Source organism: Zophobas morio, unplaced genomic scaffold (assembly GCF_036711695.1).
Source record: "Zophobas morio isolate AGI-343-1 ecotype UQ-CSIRO unplaced genomic scaffold, CSIRO_AGI_Zmor_V1 ptg000024l, whole genome shotgun sequence".
Classification (NCBI taxonomy): domain Eukaryota; kingdom Metazoa; phylum Arthropoda; class Insecta; order Coleoptera; family Tenebrionidae; genus Zophobas; species Zophobas morio.
In genome coordinates, this window is record NW_026972129.1 from 10,617,354 (window position 1) to 10,645,285 (window position 27,932).

At 32.1% G+C, this 27,932-nt stretch overlaps 1 protein-coding gene across 1 annotated transcript in view; it reads left to right on the plus strand.

Annotated features, from left to right (window-relative positions):
* The first annotated feature begins 804 nt into the window (after positions 1-804).
* Positions 805-27,932, plus strand: part of LOC135135667 (alpha-1,3-mannosyl-glycoprotein 4-beta-N-acetylglucosaminyltransferase B) — a 124,316-nt gene continuing 97,188 nt past the window's right edge. Inside the window, exon 1 of the mRNA XM_064064802.1 lies at positions 805-1,126. Within this exon, the coding sequence (XP_063920872.1) occupies positions 1,015-1,126 (112 nt within the window). The 5' untranslated portion in view covers positions 805-1,014. The remainder of the gene's footprint in view (positions 1,127-27,932) is intronic.

Consider the following 27,932-nt stretch of genomic DNA (forward strand, 5'->3'; position numbering starts at 1 on the left):
ACTTTATGGTAACCCTGTATAAAGTTAAGAAAAACTGAAATCCTTGTTTGGAAAAACCACTTATGGGCAACACTAATAATCGAAAAAGATTACAATTCGATTGTGTCATTTTATGGTAAAACAGTTAAGTGTCAGCAAAATTATTTTTATTCAAATTTATTTTATTTCTTGCAGTCCAATCGAATCAAAAATACTGTATAATATACGAACGAAAAATATAATTTCGGACTCACGAAGTTCGCCGAACTCGGAAAGCCTCGAGCGGCAACATACCTCATTCGAATGTGTAGTAGGTATAATTATCCGCTGATTTTCATGACTACAGAAATATACAAAGTAATAAGAAAATCGGTCGCTAGCTTTTAGTCACCAATTTTATTTCCATATTTATTGCACGTGTTCACGAAATCGGTACATTTGATAACGAACTCTCCAAATTGACAACGCTTCTCCGCTCATGTATCGCTCATTTGTCCGCGCTCACTTGACGCGGGCTCGCTTTTGCGAGCTCAAACGTTGAGATACCGCTGGAGATATAATAAGAAAATCAGTCCCAAATCGACAGCGTGACAAAAATTCCAACCCAACCATGCCACATCATTCGCTTTTACAACACCCGCAAGAGGATGCCTTGAGTGGCACGTCTCAACCTTCAATCGAAAAATAATCCCCCGTAATAAAACCGTCAATTAATTTATAAAGCCACCGTCGCGCGTTCACCACTGACACCATCTCCGTCGTGAGAACCCCAGCAGATCAATATGTGCGCGCGTCTGGAAGGCGCGGCTCGGAGTTGCTCGCCAACATTCGCGACCGCGTGTTCATGTAGACGTCCATCCATAAGTACGGTCCGCTATGCCGTACGGATTTAGTCTCTGCAAAGGCGTGCGTTAATGGTAAGCTGTGTCCGCACGGGCGCCGTCTTCACGTTGGTTTTGTCGTGGCGAGTACAAACAATTCCTGCTGGGGCCTCCTCTGGTGATGAGAGGGTCGTTGTGTGTGTGACAGTGGGACATGGCAGTGGTTAACTTCGCCATGTCCCCCCTGAGACGTCGCAACTGCTTCTTGGTGCTCGCTTTTGTCGTCTTCATACCCTTCTGCGCCTTCGTGCTTTTCTCCGTGCCAGGTATTTAACCCCATTACCCACTCTTGCTGTTGCTTTTCCTCGGACACGTGACGCCGGAGCCACGCACACAGACTCTTGTAATTGCAGTTTAAGTTTTTAATTTGACAAAATGCTGATAAGATCTGCTTCTTCGGCGTAACAGGATTTCATTCAGGAAACCGCTCGAGTACCGTAGAGTGGGGCTGCTGTGGAACAAGATTTCAAGTGTGTGTTACGGTGTTCGATGACAACTTCGAATGTTTGTGTTATTCTTGGCAACGTGTACTTTGTTTATTTTTTTTTTTCATTATTTCAAAATTTAAAATCGGCATTTTGGCTGGATTTAATAGGGAATAATTAACCTATACTAAGATCGCCGCAACTATTTAAATCTGCGATCACAATAGAACACAACAATCACAAGCGACAGCTGATGGTAAACAATAATCAGCGGTTTTTATGCGCGCATCAAAACTGTGGGCGCGGAAGAGATAATTTTTCAGAGATTACAAGCTTCCTATTTTAATATACAAAAATAACTTTTTTCTGTAGATAGTGTTTGACCGTGAAGATACTTTAACCACTGGAGGATATTAATTGGAGGAAAAAAATCGCTGATCTAAAGTTGCAAAATTTGCATGAAATAAATTTGATCCTACGAGATTAACAAGCGTTCAATGAGTACATTTACAAGCATAATTTAGTTATCAATAAAAAAAACTATTACATACAATTACATATTATTATTATTAAACGTAATGACTTTACCCAATTTGCTGTAATTAACTATTAGCGAGCATATTTTTTTTTTATCGACAAAAGTTTTAAGTATGCATGCAATAATATAAAAAAATACACATTACGGTAAATTAATTTTTATTGACAAAATGCAAATACATATGTGGTAAATTTATCGTGGTAATTATGAGTATACAGGCGGAGTCATTAAAAGCGTGCTCCTCGATATCTCATTAATTATTAAAAATAGAAAAAAATCAAATACCAAAATTGTACGGTTCTTTGTATAGTGCTTTGTTTTAGAAGCGTAACATAACTTAGCTTTTTTAATGAAACACCCTATATTTGTTTTTCTATATTCTGTAATAAGGTTGTTATGTTATTTAATTTTGTTGATTTTTTTTTACATTATAGGGTTCCACAAAAAATCGCAATAGGGTTTTTTTACTATCTGTCTAAGAAGAGACCACTCATAGTACTTGAAAATATCTAGGGTGTGTTATCCTTCAAAAGCGGAACACTCTGCTGCTGAAAATAATTTTAATGTGTGCAATACAAAGAACCGTACAACTTTACTCGGTTTTTTGTATTTCCAATAATTACTGAGATATCGAAAAACGCGCGCTTAGTCACTCACCCTGTATATAGCTTCAATAAAACATTAAATTACTGAAACCGTAAATTTTAGGGTATTTAATTTGAATTGCTCTTAACAGTCTTCAACAAATAACAAATTATTTGGGTTTAATCAATTATCTGTCACTTTAGAAACAGTAAAAGCATATTTGATTGTAAAATACAGAACCTAATCTTAAATTCTCGGAAGTGCGTGTAAAAATGTTGGTAACCGTCTAATTTGGAGTATTCGGTTCATAATTTTTTAACAAAACGAAATTTAAATTACTAAATCTTGCGTGTTCGAAATACAATGTCCCAAAACATTTATCTCCTTTATTAACCATATGTAGGGTACAAAAATAATATTTCCCGTGTAATCGGTTTTTGTCAAAAGCTGACGTTCCTTAAGTTGAGAACATGTTAGTTAATTGTATACAAAGCGTATATTTTCCGATTTAATTTAAACCTTTAGCATCCTTAAACGAGGTTCGATAGTAGTTATTATGGAAAGTTGTCAATTTATGACAGTAAATTATGTATCTTGCTTGTAACGTAATCAAGTAATAACTAATGTCTGTGAGATCTTGAGAACTTTCCTAGAAACATCATACGCATGCATTCAGTGACGAAACAAAAAGTCACTTTTCAACGACTGTTTAAAAAATTTAAAAAGTCATATATTCAAAACGAAGCTGGACCAGAAATCCACGAAACACTTTCCAGATTTTTGATTATTATTTTATTATTCTTCATGAAGTATATAATTACAACACTTTTGCAAAAATATTCCCTGAAATCGTTCCAGAGAAGAGCCATTTAAGGCTTCAAACTCTGTGAGACAAAAGTACAATTTCGCTCCTAGTAGTTTGTTTTAGAGCCATAAGTAGTTCGGTTTGAAAAAAGTTGAAGTGTTTGGTTTTATGATCCACTTAGAGAATAATAAAAGTTTTTGTAGTAAGCTGTTTATTGCTAGTAGCTTGAAAATGTTTTGTCCAAGACTCTGTAACTATTAAAGTCGACTCTATAAACAGATGACACACATATTCGTAACATATACATTTCATCATTCATCAGTTTAGTATACTGCGTCCGATATTAATGCTGTTAAATTCGCAAAAAGTGTACAAAATTTAAACTTCTTTAAAACATAGTACTGAGTATTGGACTCTTTCAGAAGTATTATCAGCATGCTTTTGAGGCGAAATATAAAATCCTGACATAACTGAGATTTATTGAGATACTTGAAATCCAACGATAACCATAATGTTAAAAGTAAAAGATTTAATAGGTAATTACCATGAATTTTACGCAGTAATGTAATGTACGAAAAACCATTATAGTATTTGTTCTGTCATTATAATAAACAGTGTTGCTGCGGGTATTTGTGAAGGAAAATTGCAGACCCAAGATTAATTTGTGCCTGAGTTTGCATGTAAGATATGTTTAGCGTTTCCGGTAGTAATTTTGCAATTTATTTTGTTCAAATATCAAATGTCTGACATTTTATATAAAAAAATGCTATTGCTTTTCGCTGTTCAACATCTCTGTGAAAATACATAGATCTTAACGGAGCTACAGCAAAAAAGAATGTATATTCCCAGTTACAACCTGTAGTTGCCAATTTCACTTTATAGTTTCCAATATAAACTGCATCCATATTAGATTTCGAGAGGTAAATTGAATTTGTTATAGATGATATTGGGTACAGTATCAACTTGAATATCAACAGATACAGTAATTTGAATGTTCAAAATGCATTGATTTTAACTTCACTATTACACATAATAGAGTTTTAGAAATAAAAACAAGATTTATTGATTTATTATATATTTTTTATACCCCGCTTTTTCACCTGTTTTCTAATCTGTACTACATAATACGCATTTCTCAATATTCGATGCCAGGACGTGCATTCCGAAGATTTTATCAGGTTCCACACGTCTAATTTAACTTGTAGAATGTGTTACAATATTGTACAATTCTGCATCTTGAATTTAATAATTACAAAGATTAACCTAAATACTGGACTACAACATATCCAACTTTTTCGAAAACCAATAAAATTTGATTTTCATAAAATGAGATATACTCCTACACCTGTGATTTATGAATCCGTACTGATTTTAATCATAGAGAGCCAGATTATTGCTGATTTTTTTGCAGATTAGCTGGTGGATTCTGATTATTATATCGAATACAAAGGAGAACATAGTACGAATTTAACTTACCGACTACAATAAAAGTGTCAACAAAATATTTGCACATTTATTATTATTTGGCATTTCATGACAAAAATAAATCGCCTTTTTAGATCAAAACGGAGAGAATTTTTTCAACAGTTGTGGAAACACGGTCACGTCAACATTGGTGCTATAGAATCTTTATATAATCTCAAAAACTGATTAAAAATTCTGTGCATAATTGCGTATGGTATAGTTCAGGGGCGAAAAAAGTTTTGGGTTTTTAGTTTTGCTGGAAAAAAGAGGAGTTACGTTGAAAATGAAATTTGTCACTTTTAAATATTCATTTATTTATTTATTTTATATCATTTAGGTAGTTATATCAAAAAAAAATCATACAAAAATATTTCCACAGAAATTTGCAATGTTGCCTCTTTATTAATGACTATTTATCAAGCTGTCACACAACTTGCAAGTTTTCACTTTTACTGTTTTTGCGTACAGTGAAACTTATTTCATATCATAAATCGGCATGTGATGGCAGTTCGACAGTCCTGATTGTAATCGTGTTTTCATAAAGCGGCACAACCTACTTTAATCCACTGTGGTCGTTTATGGAAAGCCTTATGTATGTTGTCTACCACGAAGAATGTACTTTTCACAGGTACCTAGTTCTAATAACCTTGGAAATTACTCGTGTTCTACAAGCGATCGATTTCAAGAGAAAATACCTGTCGATGAACATTTTATCGACACCAATGACAACATGTCGACAAGACGGAAGTACGCATTACACCAGCGTATGACAACGCGTGTTTTTTTTTCGGTTTCGTTTTATGTTACAGTTGAATAAATATTGTTTATGTAGATCAATGTATAGTATAGATTGGTTATATCTGTGTCCTTTACACAACGTTAAAACATTAATTAATAATCAAACCAGGTATCGAACTAGTAAGTAGCCAATTACACTAAATTATTTACGTTAGATGTAGCAGGTACCCCGATTATTATTACTGCTAACGAACTGGAACCCATGTTTGTACTTGTTCCTAGTATATAATGTGCTGAAAAATACGAGCACAGTGACACAGTATTGGGTTTAAAGAAGTTCACTCTCAATTTTTTGTTGAATGTTGTGTGTTGCGCATGTCATTCTGAATAACACACTCGTACTGCGTCTTTTTAGTTTGCACCTTAATTACTTAACTCAACCTCATTGCGCAAGTTAGGTGTAAGCTTAAGTCTAATTTATCTGCTCAGTAAGCACACATTGTGTAGTTGGCGATAATCTCTTAAGGTGACAGTGGTTGTTAATAAGTTAAATTTGTTCAAAATAAAATTTTATTGCATGCCTTGTTCAGAAAAGTTTTATCCTCAATCCCCCATTTTCATGTTTGAATATTTTGATTATTGTACTTAGTTCAACACTTTTCTGGGTAATGAAAATATTGTCTGTTATAGAAATATTCTGGTGGAAACCTGATACGCCTTACTTATTTATAATGGAATTTTAATATTCATGTTAGTTGTAATTACACACATAATTTAAATTTTTAATCGTGCTCTACCTACCGTTGTAACATAACAACGCCTGTGTTTTCACAGCTACTCAGTTTTTCGATTTACCATCACAAATAATAATTTAGAGTGGAAACTTTCGCAACGGGAAACATTAGTATATATCACCTAGGCTTATACCTACGTACGACGAGAAGTTATGACCTGTAACAGCCAATTTGAGCAAAGAGAAATGTGTATCACAAAAGTAAAACTGTATCACAGCGGTTGGATCGGACTGAAGCTTTTTAGTGGACATAAAATTACGGTGTTATTGCTTTGGAAATCATATCTGCTTTTACTTTCTAGATCGGCACGAAATTAGACCTCTGCTTGAAGCTGTAATTTTACTAGTAGTTATAGTTATTAAGGCCACTTTTTATAAACATGTTTTCATTTATTGATTATTCATGAATTTCTTGACGGTTATTTCACAACAGAAATTTCATTCCTAGGTATTAAAAGCAAAAGTTGTTGTTTTGTGATGATCAGTCCATTTCGCATCGTACAAAAAGACAAAAAACAAAATTCAAAATGGTTGTTCGATGGCTCCAGGAATAAATTGAGTTATTAATATCTTGTGCGACATGCAATAAATATAAAGATAAGGGCTACTCTCTTGATTATGTTTATGACTTGGGCGTGTCCCTACTTATCACTATCAAATAAAAATTCTACTATTCTATCGAATTATAGCCTATAGTGGATTAGATTGAATTTCGTTCCTGTGTCATTTTCATTTCTTTTTAATTCACGTCTTATATTGACAAACGTATTACACTTACTGTCAATAATACTTAATAATAATCGGTAGTTTTATTAACCGAAACAAATAAAGCAACTGACTACAAATCTACATTTATTTTTGTTGAAGCTTTAACTACTGCAACTGTTGTTTTTAAAAGTTTAAATTATTATGTTATACATTTCAGAAAAATTATTAATTTTCATTTCATTAATTAGTAATAATTATGATTGTGGAAGTTCAACTTCAAAACGTCGTTTTTGTATATAGGGTTGTTAAAAATGAGGGCAAGTTGAATCACTGTTCTCTCTATATTTTGAATGTCAATAGAATTTCTACTAAAAACACAGAGGAAAATAACTAGAGCTTTGTATGTATGCCCACAATTGTTTCACTTTGAGAGCGTAAAGAGTTTCATTACTTTCAAGCCAAGTTCATTTTTTTAATCAAAATCATGACAGGGGAATTGACTCGTTGGCAGTATTGTTGCATCAATAAAATAATTAGATAAATGAAGTCGTAAATTTCTGTATTGCTTAATTCATTTTCTGTAAATTGCTATTCATCTGTTCATAATATAAGTAAAAATATCGATTCATGGACGGTGTTTACGTGATGGTATTTTTATAATGCCAACTATAATAATGGTTGGTAGTACTGGTTTAGTTATTATTATTATCCTTCGTTCCATAATTTAGTATTTTCGACACTATTGTTTTTTTTCTAAAATTTGAGTTAAGAATATGCCAATGCTATTGATGTAACTAACACATACGATAAAGATGACTAGTCGAATGTATAGAATAAGTGCAACATAAGAAAAGCTCAAAATGTTGTGATCTGTTTTTAAGTCTAACCCACACCAGAAATTATATTTAAAAAACACATAATACGATAAATAATACACAAAACTGTGTAAGTTGAGGGTAAATCTTTTTGTGCTTAACATATAGAATTTTGGGGTGAATTCAAAACTCCAAATTCCGCGGACGAGTTTCCTACGCTTTCGTCACTTTAAACTTTCAAACAGTCCATTTACATTACGGATATTGTGCCATAGTAAAAGCGTGAAATATTCATTGCAATGACATATCGTAGCATTTTATCGCAACAGTGCTATGTTACATCCAAAAGTCAATGAGCAAATTTTAACAGTCAGCAACAGCAACTACGAAAATTGATTATTATTTGATCACGTTGTTTACATGGATAACGTTCGTTGTATAGTTTCCCCAGTTCTAATTCGGTTTTATGATGTGTAAAAGATAAGGAATTAACCATGACATTACCAATATACTGTATAATGGTTAAATCCTTATTTATGTCTGTCCCATCACCGGCAGTAGTAATTTATTGTTAAGAAAGATAACTTTTACACAATGGGGTCCTATCATAAAACCCAATTAGAACTGGGGAGACTATATCTCGAACTGTCACAAGGCTAACATTTTATGCCTCAAACGTGTGTATCGCACGCTAACTGAAATTTGTCCAACCATCCCCACCAAGAATGTGTGCGTAACCGCAAAATGTTGCATAGTAACTGCTGTTTAAATTTTATAACATAACATACTGCTACACTTCAAACGTAACATTTAACATTTTTCAATTAAACTTTGAAACTGAAACTTTAGAAACGAATGCTCTGAAATCTTGAACACGTTTTAGGGTGAATTATTATTCAAAATTTATGCGTTTATCCTTCCAAAAAATTAATGACGTCATCTTAAAATTTTAGAGAATAAATTCTATCTAACATGTACAAGATATTATGAGTCTATAATTTTTGTCAGTGCATTAATATTTCTTAGAAATATTTATACACAGTGACTTAAAAAAAATTATTGAATGAGGAAATTTGTTTTATTGATCAAATCAAGAAGGACTTGTTCAATTTTCCGCAAATTTGTGGATGCAGCACTGTTATTTGTATTACCCTGCACTTATCCGAATTGTGTCGTTGCTAAAATGTTGATGACGTTGTCACAAAAAAAAACCTATGTAAAACATATACAGAGCAATATTTCTTTACTTTTACCTTAAAAAAAATCATAAGTGATATTTAGTAGAGCCTTTCATTTTATAGATTTACGTACTACTATAAGTTTTACGGGTTTATTTTTCCTAACGATGTTAGTGTTTGTTAACGCCATGTATATGTACCTACATTTTATTTTCGTGTCAAGATCAGTGATGGTGTGAAAACTGTCACTTTTAATATTTGAATTTAATATTAACATGATGATAATTAACATGTACTTGTACATATGTACGAGCAGGGCATTGTTCTACGTAAAACTTATTTGCTTTACTTACAGTATCTTTGGGATTTTGTGTATCATATTTTATGTACGGATATTTTTTTCATCTTTGTTATCGGTGTATTGTGTCACAACCTGCTAAGTTGGCATAATGTTTGCTTTATAACGAATTTGTTAGATTTTTCGTCAGCTATGGCGCCTTTTAACAATGTTCGAGCTTCTTTTCTAGGTGTCTGTTAATTAATTATTAGAATGTAAATTTAATTTATGTCTCTTTTCCTTGATAAAATGTTCGAATACTAGGTGTAATCTAATATAAGATGTTTTACGGTCTTAATCTTTGTACTAGGAAAAATTTATTCAGGTAAGGAAGAGTTATCAAAAGCACAAAGTATGTTATAAAAAGAATTTTGCATTTAAGCGTATAGTCTTCCACGTGTACTTGATATCATGTCTGAAGTTGCAAAATAAGTCTCATCTTAGTAAGTATCAGCCCCGCCCACCCATCCTTTATTTTCTTACAGAGTAGGTCCTTTTCCAAAATCAGTCTTATCTCGGCAAGTACTAGTTCTCTATCTGCAAAATATTCGATTCTGGTTTTTCCAATTTCCCTGCTGGGAAAAATTGCGGTATTAGACCGGAATTTTTTTTCAGGTCAGTTCGTAATTTCAAATAAAAACAAAGTGGGTGGTTATTTTTCATTTAAAAAAAATCACAAATAATAGATAAGGAAATAAGACAAGGTATTTTTCTCATGACAATAGTTCATAAAGCGCCTGTATGCAAATTCATACTTTTCTCGGGATTTGGAAGGGAGTAAATTGAGCGTCGTCGCACTTGCACTTTCTGCTAGTTCCGGCGGTAGTCATTCTGCTCATCGGTATCCGTTATGTGTACCACTTTTCAAATCACTAATCATTACCAATTATTATTTGATTGTGGAAACAAGTGCAATTCGTCGATAAAATGATTACCTTACATAATTCAATTGCTTGATTTTGCCATTTAATGTAAAATCAGAGTTCCAGTAGTTTCTTGGCTTCGACTTCTACTATCGCTTCGGCCGGCCGAAATTTCTACCAGCGCAGCGTCCGGAAATGTGGAACTTTTCCTACTAATTAGTTAATTGCACAATTACTTTCGCAATATTTGGCAAAATAATCGACCTTCACCGTTAATTTTACTTTCAAAATTAATAATAATAATAGTTGTTTTATAATTTTTCAGTTCATATTAATTTAGTGCTATTAATATTTGAACAGCTAGAGGGGAATCACAGAAGCGTATAAATATAATTTTAAATTAGGTGCACTTTATTTTCTTCACTAAAAAATGTTCCGTTAAACAAGAATATCTATTTCAAACTAATAAGGAACAGGAAAATTCAAATCCCACTAATTAGTCGCCCTCAGTTAAATTAAGCATGAATATGTATAAAATAAAATTAAGCACGCTAATAGATTTATCTCCAAATTTAGAACTCTTGGCAGCTTTTTACCTGGTTTCCATTTTCACCTCGAACCAATTTCCGTAAATTTGCATTAAGGTTGTCTATTGAGTTTCCCTCTGATCTCATTCAGAGATTGTTCCCGACTCGTCATGCGTCACTTTGTTTCAATTATTCCTTTTTCTGTAAGAAGACTTTAATGCGTTCATTTGTGGATTTCTTACGCTCGCTTCGTTTTTCCGTTGGAACAGAAAAAAAACTGAAACAGCTAACTCATCTGTTACGTCATACGCGCCACTAGCATGAAGTTAAATAATAATAGAGATTTTACTTTATTGGTTCAATTACTTCAATTGTACAAGCTGAAATTACCTGGTAAGACTGCAGGTACGGTTGGAAATTCAACAGCGGCTGATGAACATTAATATTAACATAGAATGCCTGACGCTTTGTTTTTCTTATAGTCATTACAGCGGAGTAAAGATCTAACGGAAAAGCAAAATTTAGATGTTAGGTCGATGTACCTACCTAGTGTTTTAACAGTGGTTAGAGTGATTTCTTTTAATGTAGGTAATCAAGATAATTTTGCTACGAGCCTTTAATAAATTATTGATGGTATGCGTATATCACCGCCTCTATAAATATACATGGTGGCAAGTTACGCATAAAATTTATGCGTAAAGTAGAAAACGTGCAAAAGGAAAAGTGCCCATGTTGACTAAATTCATTTTTCTCAATACACTTGAATTAATTTGAATAATAAATATTTTGAAATTAAAATACTAAAATAATAAGACGTACAAGAATTGTTTAACTGTACATCAGCAAATAGTTTAAATTGTTATATAAGTACATATTTACATGTGTCTAAAGACTTTTAATAAATTAGTCCAGTACTTTTCGATAAATCGGGGCTTCGTACTCTGATATATTTTCGTAAATATACTTTAATGAAAAAGGCTACATAAGCAAAAACAAAGAAGCTTATAATATTTACTCGTATTAATAAAAAGCTTTAATAACGAGAAAGGAAACAAACAGTTTTTTTAACGAGGAATTAAAGTCAAGTTTAATTTGATGGAGCTGTGTTAGAATACGCATTTCTGTTAACTTTGTGTTAAAAACCGCCAACTCAGACAAAGAAAATTAGCCGGTTTCATTAAATTAAAAATTTTCAATGATGTAGGTAAGTATGTCATAGTCGTTTATAAATTTTATCGTAGCATTACAATCTATTTGGTTTTTGTCACGGGTTTTCTTCAGTTGCACATATTTATATTACATTAGTGTTGGTGAATTACTTTATCATCATTTTCGAGATGGATTCCCATAACCGGTGAACCTCCGCCAATCTTTTTTAACTAGAAAGTGTCTCGAAACTTCCGAGTCTGAAGGTATCTCTTTCACGGTTAAAAGCCATCAAATAAAAAAACGCATCAATCTTTTTTGCCTGAAGGCCTTACCGTTCCTGACAAACTCCAATGTAATTTCAGCTTCTCGAAGTAGACAAAAAGCTTGACTCTAAAGAGCACAAAAAGCTCAGCCGTTAATGAGTCCTTAAGCTTTGTCGATAGCGGTCAAGTGTAATTTTCGTTGTTATTTAATTAAACGGGACAAAGTAAATATAACATCGCTCCATAAAATTTCCAACTTGATATCGTTTGATACTACCGAAAACTGAAACCAACTGGAGAAGGGTTTATTTGAAACCGTAATATTGTAATTCGAGTGATGCTGTTCTGACCGCAACCGCATTGCGAGTACAGTTCGAATATAAATGAAATGAATTCTGCATGACAAAACGATCTATAATTAACGAAATAGTGTTCAGTTTGATTAACTTGTGAATCGACATTGAGGTTTTGGTTGGATATTCCGTTTGTTTTGGAATTTTCAACATTTTATGTTCGTTTCAATGTGCCACCAATTGAATGCTCAATTCCAACCAGGTCAAAGGCAGCTGACATTCATGAATTAATTTCATAATTAGCTGCTCATTTCTCAAGGAGAAAAAAGACACTGTGTCATGGCAGCATTACAGTAATTCTGTTGTCATAAATCAGTGGTTCGCTAGTTTACGTTTTCACGCAAGTTTAGTCGTAACTCATGAATCTATTAGTGGAAAAATATTGTAACAAATCCCAACTGTGGTTTATCAAGCTTAAGTTTATAACAGGTTCAAGTATGAAATATTTTCTATCGTTGCAATTTATACTGTTAGCAATCGATAAAAATAAGTTTTTACTTTTCTTAAAAGTTATGTTCACATTTACTAGTCTATTTAAATTCGGTTTTCAACTCATGGTAATTGATATTACAAGTGCAGCGAAGGCCTTGGCTATTAAACAAACTAGTGTGTGGTTGTATCAAGGTAATTGTTTATTGTTGACCGTTATTCATAAATTCGCTTCGTATCTATACGCTTAATTACCGATAATAATCGAAGTGTTAACAAACAATGCTACTGTTTATAAACACTCTCGTCTATGACAGACATTTCAATATTCCGTTAAAGGTACACCACATTTAGAGTAGTCAACAATATAAAACATAGGTGGAAGTTAAAATATTCAACATTAGAAAACATAGGTGTAAATGTTTTTTTTTCTTTAATTACAAGTACATAAATGTTTCATGACATTGTACTTGGCCTTTGAAACAATGGTTATTCAAGCACTTTTGTTTCCTTTTTTGTATGCAGTAGTTTTACTATCACTCATTTATTTTCATAAGTTGATTTTGTAGTTGTAAATTCTTACTATAAACATGTTTCTGAACTTTACCTCACAATTATACCATAATTAAAGATGAATTACTGAGATGTTGATTTACTTATACTAGAACTGGTGAAGATGACCAAACAGATTTTTGGTTAATTTCGTAGAATATTTTGTTCTATTATACGGAGTACTCGAGTACTTGAATATTCTATAAATTAAGCATTACAATTTTTATTTTAAGTTAAAGTTATTATTTTATTAATGTTTTCTTTACAAGAAAACAAAAACACAAAACATGTTTTAACGATAACATTTAATAATTTTAACAGATTATTATTGTTACTTACTTGGATATATATTTTCTCATTTTTGTTACTACGTATTCTATTTTGCTGCAAAATTTGTCTTTTCGACATAAGCTGCTTTTACTGTATTTACGATAAAAAAAATTATAACATTTTTTTGAATTGTCTAGAGTGTTGTAAACTGAAAATGGTGATAACCGTGCTTCGAAATTTTCATAATTGACTGGGGTATTGATTTTGTAAAGATGAAAAAGAAAATTTTCACCATCATTTTAAAAAGGGTGAACTGCCGTTATGTTATATAGAAAAAGTTGTGGACAAGTTAGATTTAAAATTTCATCACAATAAGTTCGTTAAACACCGGAGATATTATATTTTGAACATGTATTGAACACTCTACAAAAGAAAAAGGTAAAGACTGACCTTAAGTTTATAGGTTACAAAGGAAGTAAACGATTGCAAAATCTTAGGTGAATAAAAACATGTCAAATTCTAGTGAAAAATGTACCTCGACCAAACATGGGTTACCAAACCGGTTCAGATTTGAAAAGCAGAAGGGTCAATATTTAGAATCTTGCATACGGGTTGACATTCTGGTCATTTAAGAAGAACGCAACTTTTTGTTAAATTGCAGGTGCAACAAAAATGTGTGGTATACCATTCGGTGCAGTTGGACACTCCACCCATATTTCTAATAGAAAAAGTCAAATCCTGGGCAATCACAGTATTAAATTTAATAAATATTTTTTGGCTGTGGGATTTAATTCAACCTTTTACAACTGATCGGAAAAACGATTTTTGACTAGATATTACGAGAAAGTGGTCATACGGTCTTTAGATTACCCTCCTACCATGGCGTAGGAGTTTTGTAAATGCTACTGTAACAAGCACATAAATTTTCGGCCTTCATCCAAAAATAATTTATCGCTCGAGGTTCTTTCCAAATGTACTGCAGAGATACGGCAAAGTTATAGTAAATATTATGCAGAAACTATTTCGGCTAATTGGAGAAAACACATGGGAAACTTGTCGTTTAAGAACATATCTCCTTTCAATATTTCTTTGGAGGAACCTGATTCAGAATCAGAATTAGAAGAAAATGATGATAATGATGGCTCAAATTTGTACGAAGAAATAATGAACGTTGATTTTGAATAGTAGGTAGAATTAAATTATTAGTAAGTGAAAATAACTAAAAGACTTAATACTTAAATGCATCTTGCAAGAGACTAGTCGTTTTTTCAAAATTGTCAGTGAGTCAAACGTTATTTCCCATCACGGCTAGTTAACGGTTAATAATAATTTTTTAAATATTATTTGAATATTCTTGCATTATTTAAGAACTAAATGAAGATATAAGAAAGGTAAGAGTCATTTTGAAAACCTTTTTGGTGTATTTATAACATAGAGGTTTTTTTCATGACTTTTATTGAATGATGTTTTTATCGTTTTTATGCACACAAACTTGACGTAGGGTTTTTAAAATTACCTTACAATGATTCTAAAATTTTTGTATTGCTAAAAAGTTTTATCTATGTAGAACACCTTCGCATAAGTACCTATATGTAAAGGACATCATAAACAGAGGAACTTTATGCTTTGACCATGTGGTCATTTTCTTTTACATAAATTCTTAATGAATGTAATGGGGATACAACGAGGGTCTGATGCAATGTTAATCATATTTTCCTAAAGTTTTGTTGTGTTATTGGAAATTCATGCTTTTAGCGTTAACCTTGAGATACACTTACCCGTATGTATAACAGGGTATGACTAATAATAATTGTTGAAGTACGTACTATATTAAAGTAAAAATGTTATGTCGTAAGTAAGTAAATGTATATTAATATATAATATATTCAGATATTGATAATCCCTCTAAACACCTAGAACCCAAAAGGAAGTTTTAATTTGATAATGATAATAATTAATACAAAAAAACTTGTTATGATAGCTTTTGTTATTTCTCGTAATACTTACATTAAATACTTATGTGACCATAGTGTTATTAGGTTATTACATTGTAATCTATTTCACCGTTTCAGCGTGCGACTTCCGATGACCTAAAACAATTTTAAAGCTGTGTTGCAGAAAATCGTTAACCTTTCACACCATTAGACGCTAAATATGAAACTATTTTCAAGTTATAGTAGTACAGTAATCGTTGGCGACTATAATTTAGCATCTAAGGAACAAAGTAGTTTTTTTATTATCGTTTTTAAGTGGATCTTCGAAACAAGAAGCTTGTAACTATGTATATTTGTAAAAATTCTGTTTGTAAAACTAATGCTCATAGACTAACGGAACTTACACAACTTATGTATGTATGTATAAATTACAACATTTGTCGTAAGAAATCAGAAACTAAAAATAAATAAATTACGGTTAGAACCACACAATACTTGCAGTGTTAGATGTAGATATTTTGAATTCGCTAAATTAATCTCTTTTAACGTTGACAGCCACCATTTAGACTTTACTGGAGAGAGAACAAAGTACAAAGTCCTGTTGGATAAATTCTGCACGCATTAGTTTCTTGGACAGGAACATGTATAAGGTGTGGTAGTGAAAACAAGGAGTTAAAATGGGCTATAACACTTGAAGTAAACAATAAAGTTGTTGCTGACAAATAGAAATAAAAATTGTATTTTATAGAGTCAACCTGTGTTTTTTTCTGGCATAAAAATTGTGATAAGACTTTAGCTATTGCTTTTACTAGCAATTCATTTGCTTTTAAATTTTTTATGGGGTGTTTCATTTTCAATAAATATGATTTAAAAGAAATGTATGTGGGCACAGTTATAGGTATTACGGTTTATAGGGAAATTCTATACTACAATCCCCAAACATAGAGCGTGATCACCACTTAAACCACAAGCTTATCGTTTCTGTTGGTTAGACAACACGTACGTATGGTCAAAATCATACTCCATAGTTGACAAAAGCATCAGAACTGGCCATTGTTTATATTAGTGTTAAAAAATAAGTGAGTGGCGTTGTTTGGTATATTTGATCTGGAAGTTGCAATAATTGGTTATCAGTTTTTTGAAGAAAAGAATTAATAAATAAGTATATATATATATACAGTGTAACCGATCTGTATTTTAATATAAACGTGTAATTCGAAGATTTTCTCTCTCTTAATAAAGTAAGGAAAATAGCAAACCTAACTTTTCCTATTTTGCAAAATACGAGATGTCAATAATATAAACCTAAAATCTAATACTAATTTAACGTCATCTTGTTTTCTTTACTTTTAGTATTAAAACTTTGAGTCATCTGCAATCAACGGCAAATTGACGTTTATAATAAAATTAACTATGTGATGACTGCAGCATTGCATTATTATTATCATCATCAAACATACGAGATCCGTCTTGTTTGTCTAATATATTCTAAATGATAATTGTCACTCATGAAGTCATGACATTACCGCGGATATATGCAATCGGTTGCAGTAATTCCAAGGTGAGAAATAATGAATACATAGACCATAAGCAAAGAAATGTACTACTTAATCACTCTTTGTGAAACCGCAAAGGTTGTTTAAAAAAAAAAATAAATTTATTATGCAATCGTTGAAATTTTTCACTGTGTTAAGAAATCATTGAATTACTCATTCTTTGCAAAAACTGTCATTTCTTTGGTACTCCGGAAAAAATGCCGATGACGTGATGACTCATGATCTTCGTAATATCTTGGGCATTCTAGTGCTTGTGCTACTTCAATAACCTTAAATTCCGTGCGTCAGATCACTTCCAAATTGTGTAATTCCAATTTCGAATAATACTTGATATTGAAATAATTCCAGCCAAATCCAAAAAAGCCTACTAATTATAAAAATAATTCTGAAATAACTAATACAAATTACTTCTAAAATAATTTCGAAAATTCCACATAATTCATGATGTAGGGAAGTAATGTTGATAGTTACTCTCTCAAAAAGCGTAATCACGGAAAAATAATTTCTATGAATTCCATAATTAAAAAATTCCATTTAGTAAACAGATGACTCCCAAAGTAATTCCATCAAAGTATACACTGGAATTACCCATTGAGTAGCCCGGTGTATAATACACTTTTTTATGATAATTTTTTGTAAACATAAAAAATTTTGGAAATAACTTTACCTAGTTTGAATTTGTACTTTATAGATTTTTTCGTTACTCTAGCTCCTCATTTATTCACCATAGAAAAAGTCAACAGAAACTTCTTATTATATACAAATGATTTTAATATTCTGACTTGTTGTAGAAAAAGAGCCTGCAGCAGATGTCTTCGCATCAAATTTTTAAAATGAATAAAATAAAGCATCGCTCAAAATACGTCACGTCTTCTAGAATTACACACTATAAAAGAATATCGGTTAAAAACAGCTCGACTCTACCTACCCAAAGAACATGGCATCTATTTTCGAATCTAGAACGTACATTTATATAGAAATCCAAATGTGTCCACAATATGAAATATATATCGCGCTCCCCACGTGGGTCTGGTGAACAAGTTCGTTCTATAATTTATTCAAACTCCAGCAGATGTTTTTTACACATGTTCCGAATATTCCCAGGAGAGCACTTCAACGTGTCCTGTGAGAATTTTTATCTTGTTATTTGGATGCAACGTGAAGTTAAATTTCGTACAAAACGCTGAAGCGTAAACTTTTAACATTGACCTCGAAAAGTCCACGACCTCTAGTATTAAAATTATTACAAGGTATTCGCAGCGCACTAGCATGATTGAAACACCGTTCATCATTAGTGAGTCTAAATTTACAAAAGGTGAACCGTAGCATAATAGTTTGCCGACACCACGTGGCACCGTTAGATTTCACAAAGTTGGAGATTTAAAATGTAATTTGGGTGTCTTCCCACACATGCCTAAATAATCACTAGGTATTAATTTCAAGTTACCGGATTTTGCTTCCGGTGACCCCAAGTATATAAAGTATTTTGATCGCAGTTAACTATTACTGTAAAAACCGTACGGACATTCTTCTTAGCATTTCTTTATGTGTTATACTTCCACAAAATTTGCTTTTCATGGTCCGGTTAGCGGTATCAATATTTGCAGTAGGAAGTAGTATAAGCACGAAGATGTCTTTAATTGTCAAATTTTTCGCGTTACCCTTTTCGTGATGCTGGTGGAAGAACGTTGGAGACTTGCATTAATTAATTGTCCTAACGTCACGAGGTGTGATGAAATATGTTCGGACCGTAAAAATATGAAAACAAAAAATGACATTTCATATTTTGAAACAGAACGGTTTTAGGTCAATAGTTCAAAACATTTTAGAGTGATGTGGTCATTAAACACAACTCTTTTGTGCTATGGGGAGGGGGGCGATTATTGTTTATTTAGACACTTCAAGCCAGTTATTGTACTAGGTGTCACTGATAATAAACCCGGAAGTCTCATTTGGCATTGGAAAAAACGTAGAATTCCCCAGATTTTTTTTTACAGTACTATAATGTACTTAATTCAAGAATCACTCTGGTTTCATAAACATCAAATATAATGTACTTAATCCACGCGCACGTTTATATTTCATGCGACAAAGAACGGGTGTAAGGATGCCAAGTTCCACTGACACTGAAATCATTTCGTATTTTTACTCATTTCGTACCATAGTACAGACAGAAAATTATGAATGAAATTTACTTGAAAAAGTGAAAAGGAAAGTTTAAAAATGTATCTAATATTGCCTTCGTTTCGGTTTGTTACGACATTAATATCCAGGTCCTAATTACAGTATAATGACACAGATAATTTATTCACCCACTTTCATCTCATCATGTAAAAATAAAACTGTCATTATTATCTCATATCGTTCGTACAACGAGCAATTTAAAAGAATATTAAGCATGCTGGAATTATTCACGCTGTTGCCTCCTTAAATTGCCAGTTGGCTAAATTATCCATCGTGTGAAATTACATTTACTTAGCACGAACACAGACTCCAGTCAATCTTAAATCATTTAAATTTTCCTTCAAGTCTTATAATTAATCAAATTCCGGGCTTATTAATATATTTTCTTATCCAAGAAATGCTCATAGCTGAAAACTTAATCAACAGCGAATTGTTTTGGGTAAAATACGTTATTAGTTAATAAGAAGGACGCTGATTAATTAATACATTCCGTAAGTACTAAAGTTTGTTAAATATGTGCAGGTAGAAATACAGGAAATATTTCTTTACTAATAAGACTGTGGCTACGTGGGAAAATCTTTAGCAGCCTGTTATAATAATTAGTAATCCAATGTATATTTAATCATCCGTGGCAAAATACATACTTACTACATTATTATTAAGTTTTTTGTTATTGTAGTGGAAGTACGTGGTAGATTTTTCTGAGAATTCAGTGTTTCGAATTTTATACCACTGGTTTTACTAATTTATTCATGTGGGGAAACTCCCAGGAAAACCCAAAAGCGTATTCATTTTGCTTTCATTATTATTCCAATTTTACCTACTATCAAGGTTGAAGGTGTTTTTCTGCTGGTACTTTTGATACGCACGTTTTTTGTGTAATAAATCTTACCCATAACATATAAATATTGTATCGCAATCTTTGAGACAAATTGTAAAATAAAGTTATACATTGCTATTTTCTTATTAAAATTTTTAAAATGCTCGTTACGAGTTTGCAATCTTTTCTACCGAATCGGGATTTTTTTTATGAAAACATTATTTTAAAACATATTTTGTCTTTTATGTCGGAAAAACAAATTATATCGTACTTTAGTTTTAAAATTTGTTTCACAGCTCAGTTGGCAACTGAGACTCCTATCTTGAGACTGAGGAGTGTTCCCAATTATGATTAATTACTTAATTAAATAAACCAAAAATAAAGAAAAAATTTGTTCTTCAGGTTTACTAATAATAATAGTTTCAGAGAAAGATCTTACCTCTAACTGATCCAATTTCTTTCTCATCTGCGTAAGTAGTGATGCATTAGAAGTTCTTTTTCAAAAAAAGTAGTAGGAATAATTACTTGTATGCATCATGTGTTAAAGTTTTGAATCTGTTTAGTTGGTAGTAAAACTTTGCAGTCGAAGCACTCAAAGCGTTTAGCTGTTATTTCCAGTTGGGATGTTGGAATTGCAATTTTCCCTTAATGACCGTTGTGAAAATTTGCGTTATGAAATTACGAAATTATTTTATAATTAACGTTTCATTTCTGTTGAGCGAAATCATTTCAGAATTGCGAACAAATAAAAAACAAAGTTAAGTATGCAAGTTTCCAGCAAATCGTCAAGCTTGAAATGTTAATCGCAGTAATAGAACACTCCTTGAGAAACTCGGAATATTATTCTGTAATCAAGTTCCTTGAAGTGTTGGAAGATATTTAATCCCACAGTTTTCGCTTTTCCTTCTGGAAACTTTTAATGCCGTCGATTCTTAGTTTGGCTAAACTCCAGAAAACAACAAAAATTGTAGAGATCAAAGGTAATTCCAGCATCCTTTGATATATTTGAACTTCTCATGGCTAATACGTGCCTTCATCGTAATAATGATTAAGTTCAAAGAAAATTTTGGCCTCAGGACATAAAAAGGTAGAAATTGTTTCCTTGAAATTATGTGAAGATCCACTTTGTCGAAGGCCTATGAGTAACAACTCAGGTCTGAATAATTTATGATAATACACAGGAGCGACGATGTATTTTACGGAAAAAACTTTGAAATTTAGAGGGCCAGAGAAGATTTCTTTCTTTTACTTATACAAAATTTATTAGTTTACTTTCGGAAAAGCCTATCAATTTTTGATGCCCCACATATAAAATGACACTGTGTTTCTCGCACAGAGAACAACCAAGTGGGAAACTCAACCGTACTTTAGGACTCAAACAACTGATGCATGTGCACGGCTAATTATATACTGTAATAATTACGCATTTCCAAGCTAAATACTATCTCTGGGAAGTCACTGCTTACATTTTTGACTTCACACTCAACTGAGCAAAAATAATAGTATTGTTTATATGTAAACACTTCAATTAGAGGAAACTAAACACACGCATAATTAATGTATATAACGGGACAAAACGTTATTACCACCAACAATTTTAACTTTTTCGTAGAGTGTGCGTTTTAGAAATGAAAGCGTGAAAAATGAGTTCGGACAGAATATTGCTGGACCTGAAAAATTTTATTGCCGCAAATGTCCTGAGAACAGCATTAATGCTGGTTAAAATATAAAGCTAAAACAGCTCTGGAAATTCGTATTATTAATGGGATGAGACTTTTGTTCCAGATGTGCACAGGCCTTTTCTGCCCGAAGTGTCTAGTAACATGTAGGATACGTAGTTATAAAATGAAAAAAGTTTTCAGAGTTACGTGAAGTTTCCTTCCTGATACTATAAAAAATAAGATAAAGTTGTAAACTGTCGTAACAGAAAGTTCATAAGTAATCATGCTTGGCATTTTACGCAAAATTGTTAATTTTAGTGTTTTTCCTATATTTTCACTCATAAAAAACCTGTCAAGTTATTAAAATTATTGCTGGCTAACTTTCCGTGCTTCTGAAGTACAACCAACACCGCTGGATTTTCATTGTGGGTAAATCCTTCCATATGAAATAATTAATTTTTTGACAGGATTGTAGCCACTGTGTCCATCCCCAATTTTAGCGACATATGTTGAATCGGTCTTCAAATAATAATTAATTGGGAAATTATCAATCTGAAACAACTATAAAAAATTGACGCATGTAACCAAAACATATTGCATGTGAAAATATATTGTGTAATGAAGATTTATTTAATAATTTTTTAAATTGAAGGAATAAAGATCATTTTTGTTGGTCAGTTATAATACAGTGTATTGTAATAGAATCCATTCGGCTAAGTACTACTTCCACGTTTTCTCAACATTTCACGACCCCTAGATTATGAAACAATAGGTCGCCCGTTTCCAACAATGTATTTGTCTGTCGGGCGTTATCGCTGTCGATATTTATTAGACACTCGACGTCATCTTAACATTTTGCTTAGTTAATGCCATTGAAATTTTATAAAGTAGCATACTTTTACACTTTTGGTTAAATAATCCCTCTTGATTTTTTACTCTGGACATACACATTTTTGTAAAAAAATTGTATTACATTTTAGCATATAACTCTGAAACTCCAAACCGAATGCTCGGAAATGTTGCAAAAGTTTTAGGGTCATCGTATCCTCTCCAACAAATTGATGAGGTCATCTCAAAATTGTACCAAAAAAATTGATTTTATTCATTAAATTAACATTACATTACACTTATCCAAATTGAAATACGTGTCTTTGCTAAAATGTGGATGACGTCATCACAAAATATTGTAATGGAAAACTCTTCCGAAACTTACGCATAGCTTTTACTTTAACACTACATACAGATCTTTATATTAATTTAAAGTGGTTTTAAAAAAATTAAGTTCGCAAAATCCAGTTTTATAATTTTCCGAAAAAGGTGGTTATGTTCTACTATATTTTGTACTGTATTTCCGAGAGGTTTTGTCTAAATAATCTTGGACTAACTTTTCAGAACTGGAATCGTTTTACTGGTATTTATTTCAGAGATTAAAAATCTGAAAGCTACGGTCAAAAGTGTTTAGCAAATGTAAAACCAGAGCTGTTTCTATTTCCAGTTATCTATTGTGTATTGAGTAACAAAATTTTTCATTAAATAACAATAATTGCGGACAATAAGAAAGAGTCTTTGAAAACATGGAATTGTATATTGTGTAACAAAATTTTTCGTAAAACAACAGTAATTGCGGACAATAAGAGTCTTTGAAAACACGGAATTACCATCATTTCGTGTCGTAATTGAATTGTTGGAAAGAATTTATGTATGGTCGCTTATTGCAATTCTTTTCCTCGGAAACAATGTTTCTTTCGAAAGACGTTGTCGGGGATTTACCTAATTTAAGTAAATTTGGGAAATTCCTTAATGTATTTTGTTGTTACTGTGAGCCATGCTGTATCCCCATAATTCATTTTTGGAAATTTGATCAAAACAAAAACACGAATTAAGAAAATTGAAAATTTGTTGGTTCCTTTGTGTTCTCGTGTCACTCTCAAGTGATTTATTCCAATTTAAAAATTGTTCCGTAAAAGAAAGCTTTCATGTTATCTACTTCGCCTGCGATCAAACTGTAATAAATTCGATTTGTTTGGTTGTCATTTGTTATGTGGGTAATCAACAAATGACCTTTTGAATTGTCGTAAAATGCGGGTATTTCGCAGCGTGTGTGATGAAATTACTTGTTTTCACGCAATGGAGTACCTTTATTGAAAGCCTTTGTTAATAGGCTATAAAAATTCGTTTAATTATCCGATGTCACGAAACATGAACTTGTCCATTTTTATGAAAATTGGGAGTTTTATTAAGTTTAAATCACCAGGGAGATATTTTTAAATTCATCTGCATATTAATATAGGCATTACGTACTTCCATAATTTTTAACGTGAAAATTTCACTCCTTCAAATTGCTGATGAAACCTTTGGAGATGTGAAAAATGAGCGGCATTTAGGGAAACCGACATTAGCGGCGTCCATAAATCATCACTTTAATGCTTAAATCTGTTTTGTGTCATTTAAATCGTTTCAATAATGAATTTTCGAGCGAAATTTTTAGTTGACTCAAGAATAATTTACAAAGTTTCTGGCAAAAGCAAATTGAATTTACGACAGCTATGCGATTTTGGAGTATTCATTCAAAATGATCATCCCTCGTGATGTATTCGGGTTGTGCAAAATGGAGTGGCAGTCAGTTCCATTTGATAAATTAGAATGCCATCTTTCAGAATGTAACACCGTCTCTAACAATCTACAATGCTCCAACAAAACGAATGTTTGTGCGTTATTCATGTGAAGGAAATGGAATTTCATATCGCGTTCACTGTCGAATGTGCCAAACGTTCTATAAAATGGATACCATTGTTCTTGGTTGGCTTTTGTTGGTTACTACCTGAATCAACCTCAAATGATTCCTTTTAATAGCCGTGTGGTTACAGTTCATTAATTTCCGGGATTATCACTCATTTATGTGATTTTTTAGTGGACACTTTATTACAATTCAAAAAGAGTGGTTACCGCAATGTGCGAATACATTACTCAGCTGTCGGTGCAACTACAAATATGGCGGTAAATTATTTATGCATACAAGAAATTGAAAAAGTGTGCAAGTTAATATGACATTAACTTTAACAGTAATTAATACGTTACACTCCAAAGCACAAAGTTGTGAAATAGTTTTAATGAATGACAACTTTTCCACGTGTTGCAGTGTGAATTCAAAAATTTGCTGCTCTTGATTACTAAGGTACTGTATTTGACCCTTGCATGCTTATATTTTACGGTATTTGGTCATAGTGTTAAGATGTAAAGATTTCAAGTGAACAGTCAATTAATGTTGGAGGCTTGTGTGGTGTTGTTGATCTAGTAACTAGATGTTACTTTTTCAAGTACGATTGTTAGATACGTTTTCAAGTGTTCCAAAATAACTAACTTGTATAACTTTTTCATTGAGATCATAAAATCGACTACAACCCCCAAATTCGACCATAACGTTAACAATTGAGAGAGATTGCAGATTTTCTACAAACAAAAAAAAATTGTAAGTTTTGTTTTACGTTCATAAATGTGGAAATACATATAGAACGGTTTTAATTATTATTATTAATGTAAATGCTCTCTTCTGTTTGCTGTTGTTAGTTCTTTAGTGATTAGATTACTGATTACTACAGGAAATATTGTAATATTCGCTCTAATGAATGGCTCTTCCATATTTTTTAACGTTCAGCAGATTGTAGAATATGAAAATACAGTTTTCCCATTTTAACAAAACTAAAATCTTTCTAAACAGATATTTAACTTTCTTTATTTAAACAACTGTCACATGAAACGTCCCTTCTAACGTTACTTTTCGTATTTGTAATAATAAATCTTTACACTAAAACAGTAGTTATATTCAAAACTTTATTTGCGTGTTTGCAAAAAAGGCATTTTTATTGGAGAAGAAAGCGTTTATTATTGTCTTATTTTCGAAATTGACAGAAAGTAAACGGTGTGTAAACGTGCTCGATTCAAGCGACTTGAGATGAATTCCGGGAAGAATTTTCAAAAAAAAAAATTGTTAACTGTCCAGTCTGCAACTCATTATAACCATCTGTGGTAAAGTTCCGAGAAACCTCGTCCCTACAAAGAAAATAGGGAAGTGACACGTTGCAACATACGAGAACTCTAGAAAATATTGGAAATATTAGACAGGTAGTGGCTCAGATCCGTACAACGTCCATACGACATTTACTGCGGCAAATCGAATTATCGTCTGGAACGTGCCAAGGAATATATGAAAAGATTTCGGACTGTTTTCTTATCGAATAACATGTGTGCAAGAATTATATGAATCCAAGAATATGAGAATGTGGAACACCAAAAATCCACAGGTTTGGTTGAAACTTTCGCTCATTTTCAAAAAACTGATGTAAGTATACTTGCACCCCTAACATCAGTTTTTATTGACTATAGTCAATGACGATATAATAGAGCATATATACATACGTACATACAATTATGTGATTAACTGGATTATTCAAGGTAACCTAACTGCTGCAATAAATTTTGGCAGATTTTATACCATAGGGATAAAATAGAAGCAGATTACTTCAACAAGATGGGGCTACAACGCATTCGGCTAGGAACACAATAGCAATGTTACAGAAATTTTTTGGCAATCGGATCATTAGTCGAAATATAGAAAATGCTATTTATTGAACCCCTGTCAACAATTTGGAGAAATTAAGGTTGAGAATAAACAAAAGAAGAAAGTAATGACATGAACAATAATGCAAAGATGCATTTTTGCTTCCACATTTATCATTTTTAACATCTATCAGTGTGGTTTAATCACCGATATGCTAAATCTTTTGCGATGGTGAGAGATTACAAATAATGTTGCTTATCCTATTCTTTCAAATAATTTTAAAGATGTTTAAATATCGCTAAGATTTGTCTATGTATATCTCTGTTCCCTCCAAAAAATTGGTGACGTCAAACAAAAATGTTGTTAAGTAAATATTATTTTAAATGTACAGCGTAACATATGTATTTCTTTATATATGATTCAATAATCCATGTTTATTACTTCCCGAGCGTAAGCGAACGAAGTATTGTAATCGAGTCCGTTGGCCGACTCTCTGCTTTTACGTTTTCTCGACTTTACATTATCCCCAGAGTACGAACAAATAGGTCTCCCGTTTCCGTCGGTCTCATGTATATTAGGAACATCGAGTAAATGGTAAAACACTAACCAAAATTTGCCCAATCTCCCTATCAGTGTCATGACTCATGACGTCTCAAAATGTTTCATAGTAGATAAGATTTAAATTTTATAAAATAGCCTACTCCTGTATTTGTTTTACTGTTCAAATCTCTAAAACGGTACATCTCAATGTTATTTTTAGTATTATACTGCTTGTGTCGAAATTGATATATGTGTGGTTACTGAAATAATGTTGACCGAAACATTTTTAAATGGAAAACTCACAAATGCATGTAAGTATTATCTTGCCCTTTATTAATGCATTCATATTTTTGAAACAATTGTTAATTCTGTTCCTATAATGTGTTGATGACCAGGTCACTCTAGAGTTGACGACCAAATATAAACAAGTGTGTTTTCGTAACATAATGTGTTGGAATGCTAGACAGTGGACAGCAGCGGGGTATGGGTGATTAAAATATGATACATTATTGAATTCAAAAGAACAAGCTCTACAAGATCTCCAAAAAAATGTATAGTGTGTCATTAAAAAATAAGTGATTGTGGTAGAGAAACAAAAAAAAAGTTACAGGGTATAAAAACGAATTTATATGTGTCATTTACCTTCTTAGATGGTTACTGGTATTACTAATCTATATTTATTGTAATGAAAGCGGTTATCACGAATACAAATTTACAAAATCATTTTTTTTTAATTTTCAAAGAAGCGGGATTTATTGTACTTCGGGGGTGAGGGAAGGTCTGTCGAAATGACTTTCGATAATTTTTTTTCAATATTTCTCATACTGATTTTCCAGAAAAAGGATAGAAGACCACCAAATTTTGTATTTTGAAAATTAATTAACAAATTGTTTGTAAAAAAATCTGGGAAACTTACATTTAATGAAATTAAAAATAATATTGCAGAACATCAATATTTTTTTTATTCACTTTGTTGAAACATTCGCTGACGGTCTGATATTACTCGTACTTCAATAATTTACATTAT